Here is a 17,578-nt window from a genome sequence, read left to right on the forward strand (position 1 = left end):
TACTCAAGTACTGTACTTCAGTAAAATTTTGAGTGTTTCCATTGTCCACTTCTGTATACTGCTTTATTGTACCTTTACTACCCTGACAGCTTTACTTAATACTTAATATTTACTCTACAGATTGCAGTCTGCATCAGAGCTACAGTTGCATATTTTAAATATATATTGTATCAGCAATCTGAAAATAACAAACACTGATTTCAATTAACACAATAATGCTGCAAAGCAGATTTCATAATGGATTAATTCTGTAATTGTCAACCTTTTCACCACTCTTGGCCCATTTTAATTTGCCAAATGTAGTTATTGGCTGTTTTGCAGGGCCACATGATTAAGGCCAGTGCACTAGTCCACCTGAGAAAAAAGACAGACAATGATCACATACAGGAGATACAGTTCTGTCATTTCATTTGTTTTTTATAGGAATGATGCTCCTGAACCTGTGTAACTTATAGATGACGATGTCAATAAAAGGTTTGCATAAGACAGATATAGTGCTGGTTAAATAATACAAATTAATAATTACTCCTACAGTGCAACTACGTATTCAACAGTGAGTGAGTCTATGGGCAACTGCAAGTGGGTAATAAAGATGTACAGACATTTAAAAAACAACAAAAAAGACAGAGCAAACAAAGCAGATATCAAAAAATTGAAAACAATTTATTTTAAATCACAAAATGTTATAAAATGGACAGATAACTGAAGTAGTGAACCACTGAAATACCAAAAGGAAAATTACAGGCTGTCTGATAAATCAAAAGTACAATTAAACACATACAGTACACACAGATAAGTGACTTACAGCATTTAAATGGATTAGGATTATTTCTAATTAACCACAGATTTGAGACTCAGTAAATAATCAAGGGAATTTTCTATTTGTTTGTTTTCCGAAACTTTTTTTTGTCAAACATATCTTCGTATTTAATTATACTTTTGATTTAAAGGAATCCTATGCACAAAATTTGTTAGCTTGGGGAACCTCTGTTGTGCAGTCATGAAAACACTTTACAAAAAAAAGAAAAGACAAGCTCTTGAACATCATTCACACAATTCCAAATCTTTCAGCACGCTTCATCTTCTTTGCCTTTAGAAAGAAAGAAAAATACTGACATTAATAAAAAGTTCTTATTTGTAAGTTGCTGCATTGTGATGAAATATTACTGATCACTACGGTCATCAAATCAATCAACAAAAAAAAAGAAGGAATGGAAAGAAAACACACCTCGATATCGGCTGAAGTGGCTGAACCAGCTGGACCTGCACTTGTTAAGGCCCCAAATCTCTCCTTCCTCTTTTTCAGCTTTTCATCCTCTTCAATCTGGAAAAAAACAAAACACTTTAATACAAAATGAAGACTCCAGCAGAGTGGGAATTGTTTAATCAAATAACAGCAGAAATTATATTTATATTATATTTACACCATGAATAACCATCCGTGCACTCAAGCTCAAAGTCACCTTTTGTGAAACGGATGAAACGTTCATGCCGAATCTTTCTGCTCTCTTCTTCAGCTGATCGACGTTCACCTTTTATAGGACACAAAAATGCCTCCATTAACTTCATTTCATGAACTGGAGGAACAAAGAAATGTGTTTACTGGTCAGTACTTACAGGGGCTTTACTGTTCGCAGCAACACCTGTTAGGGTGACAAATGAATAAAATTGTGGAGTGAGAAGTGGCCAAAAGATTTATCAGGGCATTGAGTTACATGGTGGGAACTTCAGATTGTGTTTTCAACAGGGTTGGATGCTGGGGATTGAGCTTCTGTTATTTCCTGGAAATTCTCTTCAAAATCTGCTCGCATTTCCAAGTAACTGATTCCTGATGAAATCTGCGATTGTTAGTATGTGTCTGTATGTACCTGTGTGATCACATACTGAAGACTACTGTATGTACCCAAATAAAAAAGTATCCTCCAGAACATACTCCATCACAATTCTATTACAGTTATAAAACCAAATCAACTTTTCAGCTGCAGCTGTTTATTTCAGTTACCTTTAAAGCTAAATGGCAGCTAACAGTCCAAAAATCATTATGAAATCAAAGGAAAACTTTCAACCCAAGTCCTTTGTACATTCACCTTTTTTCCATTAAGAACACAGAAAATTCAGTTTAGTAAAAATGAGTGATGAAAGACAACGGACCTGGAGAAGGGCTGGAAGTCTCCGCCGGTAAGCCAAACCTGAAAAAAAAGGGAGCACCATTATTTAAACATGGCAATTTACCACAACAGTTCACATCAGTAGAAACTAATACAAGCTTAAATGAATGATGGATTGAAACTCAGAGAAGGATTCTGGTGAAGTCTTACCTTGCCGCACGTATGGCCTTTTTGCTTTCAGCTGATGCAGGCATGTTGAATCGTTCTGCTCTCTTCTGTAATCTCTGCACAGCAAAAGGTGAAATTTGAAATCAGAACACAAGCTGCTGGCTGAGGTGATTTACATGATTACATGTAAAGGTGAAATTAATCCAATATGCAAATTAATCCAATATGCACTATTACAGAGTTCTCTGGTTTTAAACCACTGCACACTTGTGCAGACTGCTGAAATTAAGTGCGTATGGAAATTCCTGTTGGACAAGCATATAACATCATGTTTTGGTGTGTTTTTCAAAGCTCAGGTAATCACTGCTACATGTGACAGTGACCACTATTTTAAAACACTCAGATTAAAATGCTTCCAATCAAATTATTAGTGCATGCAAACGTGTCATACGTACTTCACTGGAGGATGATGGAGGAGTTATTTTCACCACCTTCTTATCATCAGGTCTGAAAGACAAACAAGAAAAGGAACGAGAGGGGATTATTTTAATGATGACCTGTATGTTATATGTTATGTCATTGTTGTATTGTTTTAGGATGATGTGTAGTGGTTGTGTTGACTACTGTCGCAAACCGAATTGCCTCTCAGGGACCTTTTATATATCATGCAGACCACCCTCACATGAGGCCAGTTAGAAAAAGAACTATGCATATTGGGCGTCATTATTAAAAGGAAACTAATAGTGCAACATTTTAGGAAATAATTCACAGATGAACATATTTGATTTGGTTCGTCTGTTAAAAGAACGTGGACTAACGTGATAAACTTACGTCTCAGGGTCAAGAGACACAGACTCCTTGTCATCTTTTGCACTGTTGGCAGTCTCAACTTTAGTGAAGTCCTAAAAGGGAAAATGGAAACATTGATCAGTACCTCACAAAACAGACCAACAAGGTCTAGGAACAGAAGTAAAGGAGCTCACATCATAAAAAAAAAAAAAAAAATCAGTAATCACATTACCTCAGTATCCTCTGCCAGCACGTCATCTACATCCACGTCATCTTCTGTTGTTAGGATTATGGGAAGAAGAAATGTTCAGTAAGTATGAAGAATCTAAAGAGTCTAAAGTGTGTCACAATATGAAGGGTGTTTTGCTTACCATGCTCTTCCAGATAGGCTTGCAGTCGGGAAATGAGTTCTCCTTTGTTTCCCTTGGTGTCCAGGCCTCGGGCCTCACACTCCTGCCGCAGTTCGGCAAGCTGAAACATTGAGAGAAACAGATAGATTACTTTAAATGTAACAAGCACCATTTACCAACCTTACTTTGCTTTGCTTTTCATCTGGGACAATTTAGACACTCTGAACAAGGGAGTTGTCAAATTGATGTAGAATTTAAGGTTGAAGATGACACAAAATGTAATTAACATCAAAGAACATAATAGCTAACATTATTGCATTAAAATGGCTAAAAATAACTGAACCATTGCCATGTGTATTGTTGAGCTGTGTACTTATAACATGCCTAGTGTTTCCAACAGTATTCGAACTCAGAGAAATCAGGATTTTTTTTCCCCAAGGTAGCGATGCGTTTCAATTGGTCACCTACCACTTTAACTTCCAGGAGCATCAGAGACACACAAACATTTCTGCTTCAATCCCACTGATAGATTTTCATCTGCAACATTATTATTTTTTGTATCAATTAAGACAGCACCTCACATGATGCAATGCTATTTACGTCTTTTTGTTAGGTTCTGAGAGAGGCCTGGCAGCAGAAATCACATACTGGGCATTTAATGTTAGAATTATTCGAATTATTCATTATTTGGTCAAAAAAAAATTGCTTTATTTTAAAATATATATATATATAATAAACACAAATCTTTTTCTTCATTGAGAAGATGCAGCTAGGCGATATTTGGCATTTGTGAGTGGAAACAGTATGTATTTAAGAAATTAATTAATATGAAATTAATTGCTCATAAATGATGTGTCTAAGGATTTTAGGGACTTCTCGTCCATGTTGGCTTAAAACTTGAGTTTAAACCGATTCTTCTTCTCGGAAGTTATCAGACAGTGGGTGATACTAAGACATATTCTTGACTAGAAAGTGATTAAATTCAGTAAATTCACTGACAAATATTTACAGTTAAGGAGTTGCAGTCGTCTACACAGCTAATAAACGGAACAACACGGTGTTTTAGTGGATCAGACTTTCGCTAATATCAACGATTTGACCGACGGAGTTAAACGACTTTAACCAGTGACGTTACTTTAATTGGACCGGATGTGTTGGGCCGCTTTTTACCCAGCACGAGCAGCAAGATTTGCAGTTTTAATCCAACACTACACCATTATCTTTTAAATCAAACTAATTTCCAGCTGCCTATTCATCTATAGTAACGTCTTTACTTTATGTCGTTACGGCCGGCTAGGTTAGCTTGGCAGCTGAATGAACAACGTGAACACACGCCGGTTGGTCGCCTTCACAGCCGGCGGAGCCATTTTGTGCCTCAAACGTCACAGTTGCCTGTGAGCTCGCTCTCTGATATTGTCACTAACAATTGTTAAAACACATTATTTGCTCATGAAGGTAGCCCACCGTGTTAAATAAACACATATTTAAGTCTTCACCAACCTTCAGTTTCTGCAGTTCTATCACTTCGGCCATCTTTCTTTGTTGATGTATTACTTCCTCCAATCAAAGTGGAGCGGCTCTACTTCTGAGCGCCTCAACTGTAACTCGGTTATTGAGCAGCGCCCCCTGCTGGACGGTGGTCAAATAACTTTATGTCCGTGTCTCTGCAACGTTTCTTGTAACCTAATAATAAAGTTGCAGTTTTTTGTAACCAGAGAATGACATTTATGTGATCACAGGCATTAGTTTTGTTTACAGTGATATTACGTGTTTGTATGTCGAATATCATTGTTTAGGCCTATATTTGAAAACTAGACTGTTATTAACATGATTTACAGATGGGTTATGTATAAAATAAAGAATTCTGTCTCTATTGGAATTATCCTTATGACTGTCCATTACTTTATCTGCTCTGTGCCCTAGATTATAACCAATCCAGTCCTTATTTACCTGTTGAAATATCATTAAAGGACCAATACAACTTATAAAAGGCTGTGTTTCACCTGCTAAAAAGTGATTACAGCTCTTACCTTGTGACTAAAAGGCTGTTTCTGCATCGTATTCACTTGATTTCACTCTTGGTGGTTATATTTGACAGATTATAACCAATCCAGTCCCTTTTTACCGCTAGAGGGCCGATACAACTCATAAAAGGCTGTATTTCACCTTGCTTCCTTTTATTATCATGGAGGTAAGACGTCACACCACACATCTGCAAATATTAACAGTTTTAGGAATAAATTCAACTGTATTTAACCGCCGATTGAATATATGTGTAATTCCTGGTGAGCTCACTGTAGTTTCCTTTACATTAACAAAGCAAGGTTCTACTCTGTATTTAAATTGTCAGTTTCATCTTTGCTGCAATGTCACATTAAACTCAACACAAAAACTCAAGACATGACTGTACAAATATGCAATACTTTATTGTTCCAGCTGTCTAGAACGTTCAAATGCATCAATCCACATTTATGTTCAGAAAAAAGAGCTGATCTGGGATCAGCAGGGTCCTTTTTCTGTTGGTTGCTTTATTAGTTTGACAGCAGTCTTAGAGTGAAATCTTCTCCTTCAATACCTCAAAGCGAAATGATGATCTCGGAACAAGTTTCACAAAGTGTACCGCTCCATAGCAACTCCATAGCAACCAGTTTCTTATGTCATCACTACAGGACAATTGTTTAGTTTTATGAAGAACTGTTATGTTTAGATTGAGGTCCACTACAGGTGAGGCCATATACATAATCAATACCCACAGCTTACAAATAAAGAAAAAATCCACATACATTTTGCATTAAAAGTATTTAGCTATGTTGTTTGTGCATTTTAACATGTTTGTAATATACCTATAATATATTGCCTGGACAGCACGTGTAGTGAAGCGACAGAACATGTACTATTTGAATCAACTCAGATCTGCAGAGTGTTTGTAGGTTTTTTTTTTTTTTTGTCTGAACAGAGACAGACTGTTTTCACTGTTTCAAGTCTCTATGCCCGCGACCCTGCAGAGGATTAAGCGGCGTACATATAATGTACAGATAATGGATGGATGGATGGAAGTCTCTATGCTAAGCTACACTAATTGCCTGGCAGTAGCTTCATGCACTGAGGTATGAGAATATTGGCAATATTCTCATCTGACCCTGAGCAAGAAAGTGAATATGTGCAATGTCAAACTATGGTTTATATCTGTTGTTTTGTCTAGCCTCAGTATGCTATGATAAACTAACTTTATCCAGGTTTGATTTTTTATCACATCATCAGAGGTAGAAATCGAATAGTACAGATATTTCATGTTGCACAGGATGCTTTCATTATTTTACTATTATGGGTCTGTACATGCAGACATGTTGAGGCCTTGATGGGAGTTCAAGGGTTCACGACAGATGAAACAGGTTTTATAAAGGATTTGCTGTGAATGCTGACATTGTTTTAAAAGAGGTTTAAACAATGTCACAGTTTGGCATATGATATGGTGACAAAAAATCTTTCAACAGAGTTTTACTTTATAGTCCTCGGGGGTAGAGGGACAAAGCCGGATGAATTTAGGGAGTCACAAGTGCTTCAATAATCCTCATTAATGCTGCATTCCTCCCATTTTTTTTTCTCCAAGCACGGCCTTGTTCGAATGACACAGATATGAAAAACTCCCTGTTAAACAAATATTGAAGAATTTATATTTTATCATATTTCAGGGGATAATTTTCAGCTACGGATCTTACGTGCTTTTGTCTATGACGTTGATTTGATGGCAGATAACCATCAATCGTAACATTAATTCAGAGTAAATCCGGACATAATTAAGAACGATAAGACAGGCAGTCCAAATGGATCAGGTGATTTGAGCAGAGATTTAGGTGACTATTCATAATGTGTTGAAAGCACATGCTCTGTGGAACTGACCCCAGACCCCCAAAAAGATCATGATAATGTCGCCCTTATGATCTGAATATGATCCTGTTTTATTGCACTGCGCTTTAAACACTCCAACTAATACAACTGCTTCCTTAGATTTATACATTTCTGTTCTTTGCATTAGAGTTATTTTATAAGGTTGGTATTATTGTGAAATATTGACTCTATTAAAGCTGATGCAGTGCCTCTTCACACATATATAATCACACTCAAAACATCATCTGCAGAATATTGACTTTAAAGGTGCAAAACATTAAAAATGTTTCTAAAATTATCAACAGAATATGAAGAAAATTTTTTTTTGACATAATTTACATCTGTGTAATGTGCTGCAGAGATAACTACTGAAGTTAGCATGCTAACCTTCTAGCCCCAGCACGTCTGGGTCCAAAGTTGCGGTGCTGGCGGTGTGAACACCAACAACCCCCGAGTCCTCCAAGCTCCCCTGGTCTAGTGCTAGGAGCTAGGTGGCTAACTGCGGCAGCTAGAAGCAGTTAGCGGGTATGTTAATGATAGGCTGCCCCCAGTCTAATTTTTACACATTGCACTTAAATATCTTAATTGCATGTACACGTTCCATGTATTTCATTACACATGTTCAAGATAAAGGGTCACACTGAATGCAAATTAAAGGTGCAATATCTAACAAAATAAACAGGGGGCAGCACATCACTATAGAGCAACGGCTAACCGTAGCTGCTGTTCTTAGCTCAGGTGGCTGGGCAGCTAGCAGTCCAGACTGGAAGTTCGAAGAATTCAACTAAATGTAATAAATTAAAACTTTTGGTTATTTCATAACTGCTGCTATGATTTATAAAAAGTACAATATGTTCCTCTCTGAGATGTAGTGAAGTAGAGGTATAAAGTAGCATGACATTGCTGGAGCTCAATACTCACTTTTGCAGAATATCTATTTGAAAGTTATTTCTTTTGTTCGTTTTCAGCACTCGAGCTCATCTTGTGATCCAAATTCTGTTGCCATGCAAAAAAAGGAATTTTGCATTTCTGAGGTGATTATGTGGCACTTTCTCTACTGTACATGCGACTGTAATCCGTCGGACAGGCTTTTACTGTAAATACACAAATCACAGTCTGATTGGAGGAGGGTCTTACTGCAGGGCCTCATGAGGAAGGAGGCGTTTCCTCAAAGATGTGAGGTCAAACGTAGAGTTTATAAAGCCTGTTTTCTTCTGCCTGGTGCTCACAAAAGGGATACTTCTTAAAGAGGAGGGGCACTGACAATGCAGACGTCTGCTGTACTGGTGGTGCTGCTGGCTGTGGCTTCACACACTGTGGCAAGTAAGTACCGAAAAAAAAAACATTTTGAACTGAACTTTGCATTTCACAATAAGGAGAAAATGTGTCTGAAATGAGTGTTGAGGCTGCAGATCGCAAATTCTTTCTTCATTTTACTTAAACCTAGTAAGTATTTCTAGTCAGAGTGAGAAAAAGAGATGATTTACAGTATTTGAATTAGATCTTTTACAAGCCCAAAGAAGTAAAACATAAAGAAATCAGAACTGCCACAAAGTATTGATTTAGTGCAATTTCAAAAAATACTTCATTACAAGTAAATATCCTTCATTCAAAATGTTATGTATGTAAGATAGATAAAGTTAAAGTTCTTATGAGACAGGAAAAAAAACTGTGAACTTTATGACATTATATTATTGATGCTGATGCATTAAAGGAGCAGTTCACCCAAAAACTAAAATTCTGTGATTATCTACTCACCACCTCGCAGCTGGAAAGTCAGCTGAAGTTTCATGGTCCACAAAACATTCCTGGAGCTTCACAGCAAAACAGCGTTGACGCATCCTTGTTTGAAAAGGTTAAAACAATCCAGACTGATTTGAGAAGATGTTATTTTCACGCTTCTTAACACTTTTGACTGAAGTGGGTGCAAGAGCTCGTGTTGGAATTTGTCGAGAACTGAGAAACATTTAAACACCTTATGTATGTTTTTTTGGTGTGATCGTTAATAACACCACACTGTATTTTATTAGATATATGTTTTCTTGTATGTAAAGTATTAATTTGTCGCGTAAAGTAACTAAAGCTGTTCATGAAAATTGCAAAGATTTCCCTCTGAAGTATTCCCTTTCATTAATGAGTTTATTTAAGGGAATATTCACCACATTGGCTCATTGTAGTATCTTATCAAAGCTCTGAAAATCAAAGTTTCTCTGAGAGTCCTTTTACGTTTTAATAAAAGAAAAAACAATAAACAGAAAGTAAACTCTTGTCAAATTAAGTCTGGTTCCATTCCCATTATTTTCTTTCCTTACATGACAGTAAATCCAGTTTTCGAATAAAGAAGTTCTGCAAATGTTTTGGTCTGTAAGATCCAGATTCATATTTTTTTCCCCACGACCTCTTTACTCAACCATGCATGAATCTGAGCGACCCAGAATGTGACCTTTGTAAAGCAAAACACTGGCTATTTATCATAATCCTTTTTACTTTTAAGGATAATACTACACATGTTCATTTGAAGGAGGCTAGAAATATATTGAATGCATCCTTTAGCATGCTGCGAAATACAGACGGGCAAAAACATCATCTGATGGTTGGAAAGATTTATTCCAACATACAAATAGTCACACCGTTTGGCATTTGGCATCAACTTCAACCAAAAATGGGGAGTGATTATTGTAATACAGGCACAATTAATCACCACATTCAAAGCCCTGATTCAGTTGATAATAAGCTTTTTTGTCTGCATTCATATTTAATCCAAATTCAGCCCTGTGACATTGTTAATCTGTGATAAAATCATGCACATGCTCAGCTGAGCGTCACATGAGGGGGATTGAAGGGACAACAGATCCACAACTAGCAATAAAAGACCCTCATTTGAGCTTCAGTGGGCATCATAAGTCACATTTAGGACTCAAAAGTATGTATAAAATATAGGAATGTATTAATTTCAGAAACATAGTTTGGGCAAATGTCACTGAAAGGCTTTTAATGGGTGTATGAGAACTGAAGAATTGTGTTAAAGGATTTGTGCATTTTTTTCTAATACCTTGTTTCATCTATATTCTATTTTCTCCATTTATGTTGGATATGTTGCATTCCAGCTGACCCTATGTGCACTGGCCCCTAGAATTAACTGGAATTAATTAATTAATTGACTATAAGTGTACCAATTAAACACCATCTTTATTTTCTCTACACAAGAATTAGAAAGTTCCTCTCAGGAAGTGCTTTGGAAATTCAAGACCCATTAAAAGCTCATTACGTTTGATATTTCAGAGCCCAAAAACCGTTTCACTCGCTATCCGTCATGGAACACTAAGATGTACCCGATCTGGAAGGATGGAGACCCACGATACAAAGACTCCTGGAAAGGTATCTGTTGAAATGTTGTTGGAATAATCACAGATTAGGATATTCAACATATTTACATAATCTATCTTGGGGGCATTTTTGTTTCAGAATGATTTAGCTTGAACTGATGACACCGAGGTCACCAGGGTGCATCGTCACCTTATACTCTGTGTCTACCTGTCTTCTTCATCCAGGTGGAAGAGTTTCTTTCAACGTTGGGAACGATTCACCAACTCTGACTGCAGCCAAAGTTACGTTCACCATCGACCTGGAGTTCCCACACAACCAGAAAGTGCAGCCTGATGGAGACGTTGTTTGGGCTGAAGACTGCACAGTCAATGGTAACACAACATGTAGACACAGACACAGCGGTGCAATCCTATATTGTAATATATATACAACAAATGCTACTTTCTATCGCTTTCTGTTATAAACCTGTAAGTCAGCATCATCCTCATGACCCTGTTAGCATTAACATGTAGCTCAAAGCACAGAGCTGCTCCTGATAGCCGTTCCTGTGGCTCGAGACTGGTTTAAATGTCTTTGTCGCTCACATTGCCCTTTCTCCTCATACAGGAACCAAGTACCGTGAGTCTGAGCCAGTATACCCGACTCAAAACACAGACTGGGAGGCAGTTTTCCCAGACGGGGCGCCAGTTAATAAGGACAAGAAGCCAAACTATGTGTTTGTCTGGAAGACGTGGGGTGAGTGAAGCTGCCGTCTCTCTTCAAACGTCTCTAAATCAAGTTTTTCCTGAAGGTCACTGAGTTTCTTATGTCACATGATATGACCTGAAATATGACCCTGGGTGGATTATGTATGAGCCTCATCATATGATCTAATTATGTCACTTCATTTGTTTCTAAACTTTAAAAAAAAGAAAAAAGGTCCTTAAAGTATGTTAAGAAGAACTTAACATAATTACTTTATAAGCTGTTTGTTGTGTGATCCATGTTTTTATAACTCATTTTAGTAAATCAATCAAGTTTGGACCCTGAACGCATCATATAAACATTTTAAATCATTCCTCTAAACACACTTGTGTAAAGCTGCTTTTATCTCCTGATTTCAGTGTTTTTACCTTTACCTTTTATTCAGGTTTTACATACTTTTATTCCTTCTGTTGTCTTTATCTTTATATTTGTAATTCCCACTGTAATACTTCATTTTCCTTGTGACTCTGTCACTGTTTGCTATGTTGTAAGTATGCACAGCAGGTTGTAACTGTTTTTAAAAGTGCTATGTAAAAGTAAAGTTAATTATATATTATATTATTAATATATAAGTGGTAACTATAAACTATTTGCCTCAATTATGGCCAAAAGGATGGAACATATTGTTTCAGAAATGATAGACCCTGATCAAACAGGATTTGTCCGAGAAAGACAGACTCAGGACAATATTAGACGAACGCTCCATGTGGTAGACTATGTGATTAAGGGAAATGTTAGTGCAACACTCATTAGTCTAGATGCAGAGAAAGCGTTCGACTCGGTTGGATGGGGCTTTCTCTACCAAACATTACATCGTTTTGGCTTTAATGAAAAATCTGTACAGTGTATTAGATCACTTTATTCAAACCCCACCGCCAGAATAAGAATCAATGGTCACCTATCCCAATCCATTAAGTTAGAGAGAGGTTGTCGCCAAGGGTGCCCACTAAGCCCCTCCCTCTTTGCACTCTTCATAGAGCCCTTGGCTCAGGCAATAAGGGAGGATCCGGAGATTAAAGGTATTTCAATTGGTGATGGTGAATATAAGATAAGTCTGTTCGCAGATGACATATTGCTCACTTTAACTGACTCACAGAGAAGTATACCTAAGCTGATGTCTCTTTTGAGACTGTTTGGTTCGTATTCTGGATATAAATTGAACACACACAAGACCCAGATACTTACATATAATTTCACACCGAATACTGATTTGAAAGGCAGATTTGATTTTAAATGGGATGCCCCTGCCATTAAATATTTAGGAGTTTGGATCCCAAAAGACATTACCAAAATATATAAGACAAATTATGATCCAGTAATCAAGACCATTAGAGCAGATCTAGACAGATGGACTGTACTACCCCTAGACATGTCTAACAGAATTGAAACGATAAAAATGAATGTCCTTCCCCGGCTGTTATATTTATTCCAGTCACTTCCTATAGAGATCCCTCCTAAAGATTTTAGGGAATGGAATAGAATGATATCCAGATTTGTCTGGAACAGCAAGAGGCCCCGAATCAAATATAAGACCCTGCAGTTACCTAAGGATGAGGGGGGGCTCTCTCTACCATGTGTGGAGGACTATTATATTGCTGCCCAGCTAAGACCACTAGTTTGCTGGTGTAATCCTAACTACTCAGCTATATGGAAAGACTTGGAGTTAAAGCAATCTGAAACACCAACACAGGCATTATTAGGTAATAGCCAACACCATGACCCCCACCTGGATAAACTAAATTGCTGGACCAGAGCTGCTCTTAAGGTGTGGTTTAACACCTGTAAAAAACTCCAACTTGAGAAGCATGCAAAAATATTGAAATGGGTGTCATATGACTCAGAATTTATACCATCACTTCTAGATCACCGATTCAGGCAGTGGACACATAATGGTATTACTGCCTATTGCACTATAACTGATAAGGATGGCCTATATTCTTTCGCCCACATCTGTAAATCATATAGACTGGGAAGAGAGGATATGTTCAGATATTTCCAGATCAGAGACTACTTCAATAAGAAAATTAAATTAACAGATAATGAGGATACCAATCTGATCAATATATTTATTGATGCGTATAATGCTAAAGACAGTAAACATTTAATCTCACAAATTTACAAAAAATTACAAAACTCCAACAACCATTCTACAAATCGGGTTAAGCAAAAATGGGAGGCGGAGTCCGGCCTGGAGATATCTGAGGACGTTTGGAAATCTGTTTGGGCAAGTCAAGCTAAAACCACCAACTCCAGAGCATGGCGAGAGTTCTGCTGGAAGAACATCATAAAATTTTTTGTCACACCTAAATTGAAATTTAAACAGCAGGGTCTCCTGGGACAGGATAAATGCTGGAGACAATGTGGCCAGACAATGGCCGATCACTTTCATATATTCTGGGCTTGCCCACTTATCCAACCATATTGGCGAGAGCTTGTTGAAGAAATTCAGTCAATCTTTGGTTTAAAAGCTGAACTTTCTTTCATCACATTCTACCTGGGTAAATTCCCAGATGGACTTATGGCTCAGGACAACTATCTTTACAAAGTACTTTTGGCTGCAAGCAAAAAGGCCATTACACAGAAGTGGCTGCAGACAAATGTGCCATCAAGGAATGACTGGATTACCATTGTCAACGAAATACAGTGCATGGAAAAGCTGACCTTTGTTCTAAGATTGCAGGTTGATCAGTTTACCAAGTACTGGGAAAAGTGGACTTTATATTCTCTAACGTGTAACTCACTGTCTGTGTGAATGACAACCCCATTTGCTCTAATGTATGCTCTATGTAAACCTTGTCAACCTGTCAGTTCCATATGATTTTGTTTTTTGTTTTGTTTTTGTTTTTTTCTCTGTTTTATGCTTCTTTGTTTGTTGTTTACTGTGGAAAAAAGAATTGAGAACTTAATAAAGAGAAAGTTTCAAAAATAATATATAAGTGGTGAAGAGGCAGCACAGTGTAGGCCTGTCGCGTGGTACTCACCAGGCTCTGGGTGCTCTTTTTGCAGGTCAGTACTGGCAGGTGGCGGACGGACCCTCCTCCTCCCTGACCATCGATACAGACGGCATCCCGCTGGGCTCCTATACCATGGACATCGTCATCTACCACTACCGCAGCAAGGAGAAGTTCATTCCTCTAGGATACGCCTCCACTCAATTCTCCATCACTGGTCAGTTAATATTTTTTAAGAGGCGAGAGAAAACGCCTTCTATTTCACTTTTTCTGTTTCAAATTTTTCTGAATTATTAGGCACCCATCAACTATATGAATCTATTAAAGTATGTAAAAAAAAATGCACGAGGGAAGACTGAAAAAAAAACTCCATCTCCAACTCCAGCTATTGTTATCATCATTGGTTTGTGTTCTCCTCAGATCAAATCCCCTTCGCCGTCTCCCTGGACCAAGTGAACGACATCGTGGCTGGAGACATGCGTTTCATCCAGAACAGAGCGATCGCCTTCACCATTACCCTCCACGACCCCAGCGAGTACCTCAGCAACGCAGACATCACCTTCAACTGGGACTTTGGGGACGAGAGTGGAGCCCTCATTTCCAGAGAGTTGACCGTCACTCATACATACATTACCTCCGGCTCGTTCAAGCCTCAGGTGGTGATCCAGGCGGTCATCCCAGACAAGGCCTGCGACCCACCAGTTGATCCCCCGACCAAAGCTCCTGGTCCACCTACTGATCAGGGAACCACAGGTAGGGACGAATGCTGCAGTTCCTGAGAAACTTTTAGATTTCCGTTCATGTGATCATTCATTAAGCTAGTGGCCACAAAACTTTGCAAAACAGCTACAACAAATTCTAAAATATTCATGCCTTCTTGTAAATTTGGCACCAAAGTTTGGCATTAAGTTGTGGCATCGCTGTACCAACCTGTCTGCTTTTGATTAAATTCTACAGATACAGTAAACAGTAACCAATACAGGCTACTTCCTTGTTGCCTGCGGAGAAAGCCACCAGATTCCATTAAAAAATTGCACAGTTTTGTAAGTTGTTGAGTTAGGAGAAACTTTATAAACTGTATGAAACCCTGTTGGACAAATTCTTACTCATTCGGGCCATCTTATAAATTCGGCAAAGGTTACAAGTGAAAATATTGTCTTTCTTTGTGTTAAAAATATTGTGTCCCTGTGTCCCAGTCATATGTTCAAATTGAAGCACAGACCTGACTCATCAATCTTCCCTGTATGTAGTGAAAACTGCTGCGCTGGCGTCTGCTGTCCCCATACTGGTTTCCACCAAGGCAACTGTCCTGAATGTCAACATGGTTCCTTCGGACACCGAGGAGGACAACAGTGAGGATGAGGCCTCCAGTGCCACCAATGCTCAGCCTGCCCAGGAGGCACCAACAGTGGCCAAGACTCCCTCTCTTATCAACAATGAGATGCCAGCTGTCGGCGAGGCAGCAGGTAATCTTGGTTTACAGATCAGCGCAGTTTGATCAGCGTTTGGTGAGACGCCTCTCGTCGAACCAAAGCAGAAAAAATAATGTTATTTTTTCACCACATGCAGGTTTTTTTGATGAATATAATCACTTCCTGTTGTTGTTTAATCTCATCAGTTGCAAAGCAAACAGTGACACTGACAGGCCGAGCTGCAGTGGTCGTAGTAGCTAAGAGGGATGCTAACGACAAACCCTCCGACGACGACTGTGTCATATATCGTTACGGCTCCTTCTGCACCGGCATCGAAGTGTTTGGTGAGTTTCATCAGTGTTACATTCATTAAAATGTGACATAAACAATTAAGATGACTCTCATTCATCCTTCACTCTTGTTTTGTCTCCAGAGGGCATTGAGAAAGTAGAGATCTTACAAATGGACAATGCTGTGATTGCAACACCTGAAATGGAAAAAAATGTCTTGGACATCACTGTTACCTGCCAGGGAAGGTGAACACTCATGCAATTTATCAAATTATCCAAAATTCTGCATAATTTTAAAGCATTCTGTTGTTTATTTGGACTCACTGGAGCATCTTCTTCCTCCAGCCTTCCAAAAGAAGTGTGCAGTGTGATTCTGGATGCCGAGTGCTTGAAGCCGATTCACACGGCGTGCAACATGGTGGAGCCCTCCAAAGAGTGCCAGATGGTGTTACGTCACTTCTTCAATGACTCTGGCGTCTACTGCGTCAACGTGTCAATGGCCAATGACGTCAGCCTGGCTGCCACCAGTGCTAAAGTCAACGTCGACATTGGTAGGCAGCAGTGACCGCTGTACGTGAGTCCACCAATGAGTGCATGTCTGCCTTGTGCTGCTTCTTCACAATGTGATCTTTGTTTCAGGTTCAGGTCTGTCCTCGCCTGGCACCATCGCCATGGTTATGGGTGTCCTGGTTCTCGTTCTAGCAGTAGGGATAGTCGCATATTCTTACAAGTAAGGACTGACCTTCCTTGTATATTTCCTTTTTTTTAATCATTGATTTTAGTCTAAAACAACCTAATTTATTTACCTAAAGGGAAAAAAATCTGGTGATATTCTATATATATTCACAAATCCCAAGAAAACTACATCACCCACTCGATGATACACCCTCAGAATGGCTGGGTTTATGCTTAAACGCTGCTCAATCAGGGTTAGAAAAAGATCTCATTTGATTTTGTATTTTACTCAACAGGCGCTTCAAGTCCTACCGTCCTCTGAAGGAAGACATGATTATGTCTGCAGGCCAGCAGCCCAGTCGGGCTCACAGCTGCTCCGGAGCCTCCACGTTCTGGAGTCTTCTGAACAGACGGGGAGCTGTGGACAACTGTCCTCTGCTGCAGGAAAGGCCGGTGTGAGCCATCGCCAGCCTCACATGACCAAATGCAAAACCAGGCAACCTATGATTTGCAAGTTAAAGGCACCTCGGTGGTCTTTTTATACTTTTTGTTACGTATTTTTTCTAAATGACAAATTCATTTGTAATATTTGGGTTTTTCAATCGAAGGTTTTCCATTAGACGTGCTCAGACATTTTGTACCTAGCAGGTTTGGTTGTTGTGTGCTTTGATTTGGATCAAACTGAATTGGTGTTCTTTTCCAATAAACTTTGCTCAAAACAGTTGTGTACTCTTGTTCTGCTTTGATTGATGAACTGAAGAAGCAGCTACACTAGTGTTGTAAATAAGATGTACTCCCTAATCCCGCCCAAAATAATCTGCTGCTGGGTTTATCCATGTGATGTAACACTGACAGACTTCTCCCCGTCCCTCGGTA

At 38.7% G+C, this 17,578-nt stretch overlaps 3 protein-coding genes across 3 annotated transcripts in view; 1 reads left to right on the forward strand and 2 right to left on the reverse strand.

Annotated features, from left to right (window-relative positions):
* The window catches only part of LOC119022344 (tubulin alpha-1B chain), a 52,088-nt gene that overhangs the window by 31,061 nt on the left and 3,449 nt on the right, over positions 1–17,578 (reverse strand). The gene's annotated exons all lie outside the window — the stretch shown is intronic.
* Positions 643–5,042, reverse strand: LOC119022374 (SAP domain containing ribonucleoprotein). Its single transcript, XM_037103157.1, has 11 exons — positions 4,916–5,042; positions 3,437–3,536; positions 3,298–3,341; positions 3,108–3,178; positions 2,732–2,783; positions 2,319–2,392; positions 2,152–2,189; positions 1,618–1,643; positions 1,464–1,532; positions 1,229–1,324; positions 643–1,090 (listed from the first exon to the last, which is right to left on the reverse strand). The coding sequence occupies exons 1-11, from the start codon at positions 4,946–4,948 to the stop codon at positions 1,049–1,051; spliced, it is 645 nt and encodes a 214-aa protein (XP_036959052.1). The 5' UTR covers positions 4,949–5,042; the 3' UTR covers positions 643–1,048.
* pmelb (premelanosome protein b) lies at positions 8,554–17,423 on the forward strand. Its single transcript, XM_037103091.1, has 12 exons — positions 8,554–8,626; positions 10,586–10,681; positions 10,855–11,001; positions 11,237–11,365; positions 14,381–14,542; positions 14,746–15,078; positions 15,576–15,791; positions 15,944–16,081; positions 16,171–16,273; positions 16,373–16,578; positions 16,667–16,757; positions 16,999–17,423. Exons 1-12 carry the CDS (start codon positions 8,569–8,571, stop codon positions 17,159–17,161), a joined length of 1,842 nt encoding a protein of 613 aa, XP_036958986.1. The 5' UTR covers positions 8,554–8,568; the 3' UTR covers positions 17,162–17,423.

The sequence above is a fragment of the Acanthopagrus latus genome, chromosome 7, assembly GCF_904848185.1.
Source record: "Acanthopagrus latus isolate v.2019 chromosome 7, fAcaLat1.1, whole genome shotgun sequence".
NCBI classification, from domain to species: Eukaryota; Metazoa; Chordata; class Actinopteri; order Spariformes; family Sparidae; genus Acanthopagrus; species Acanthopagrus latus.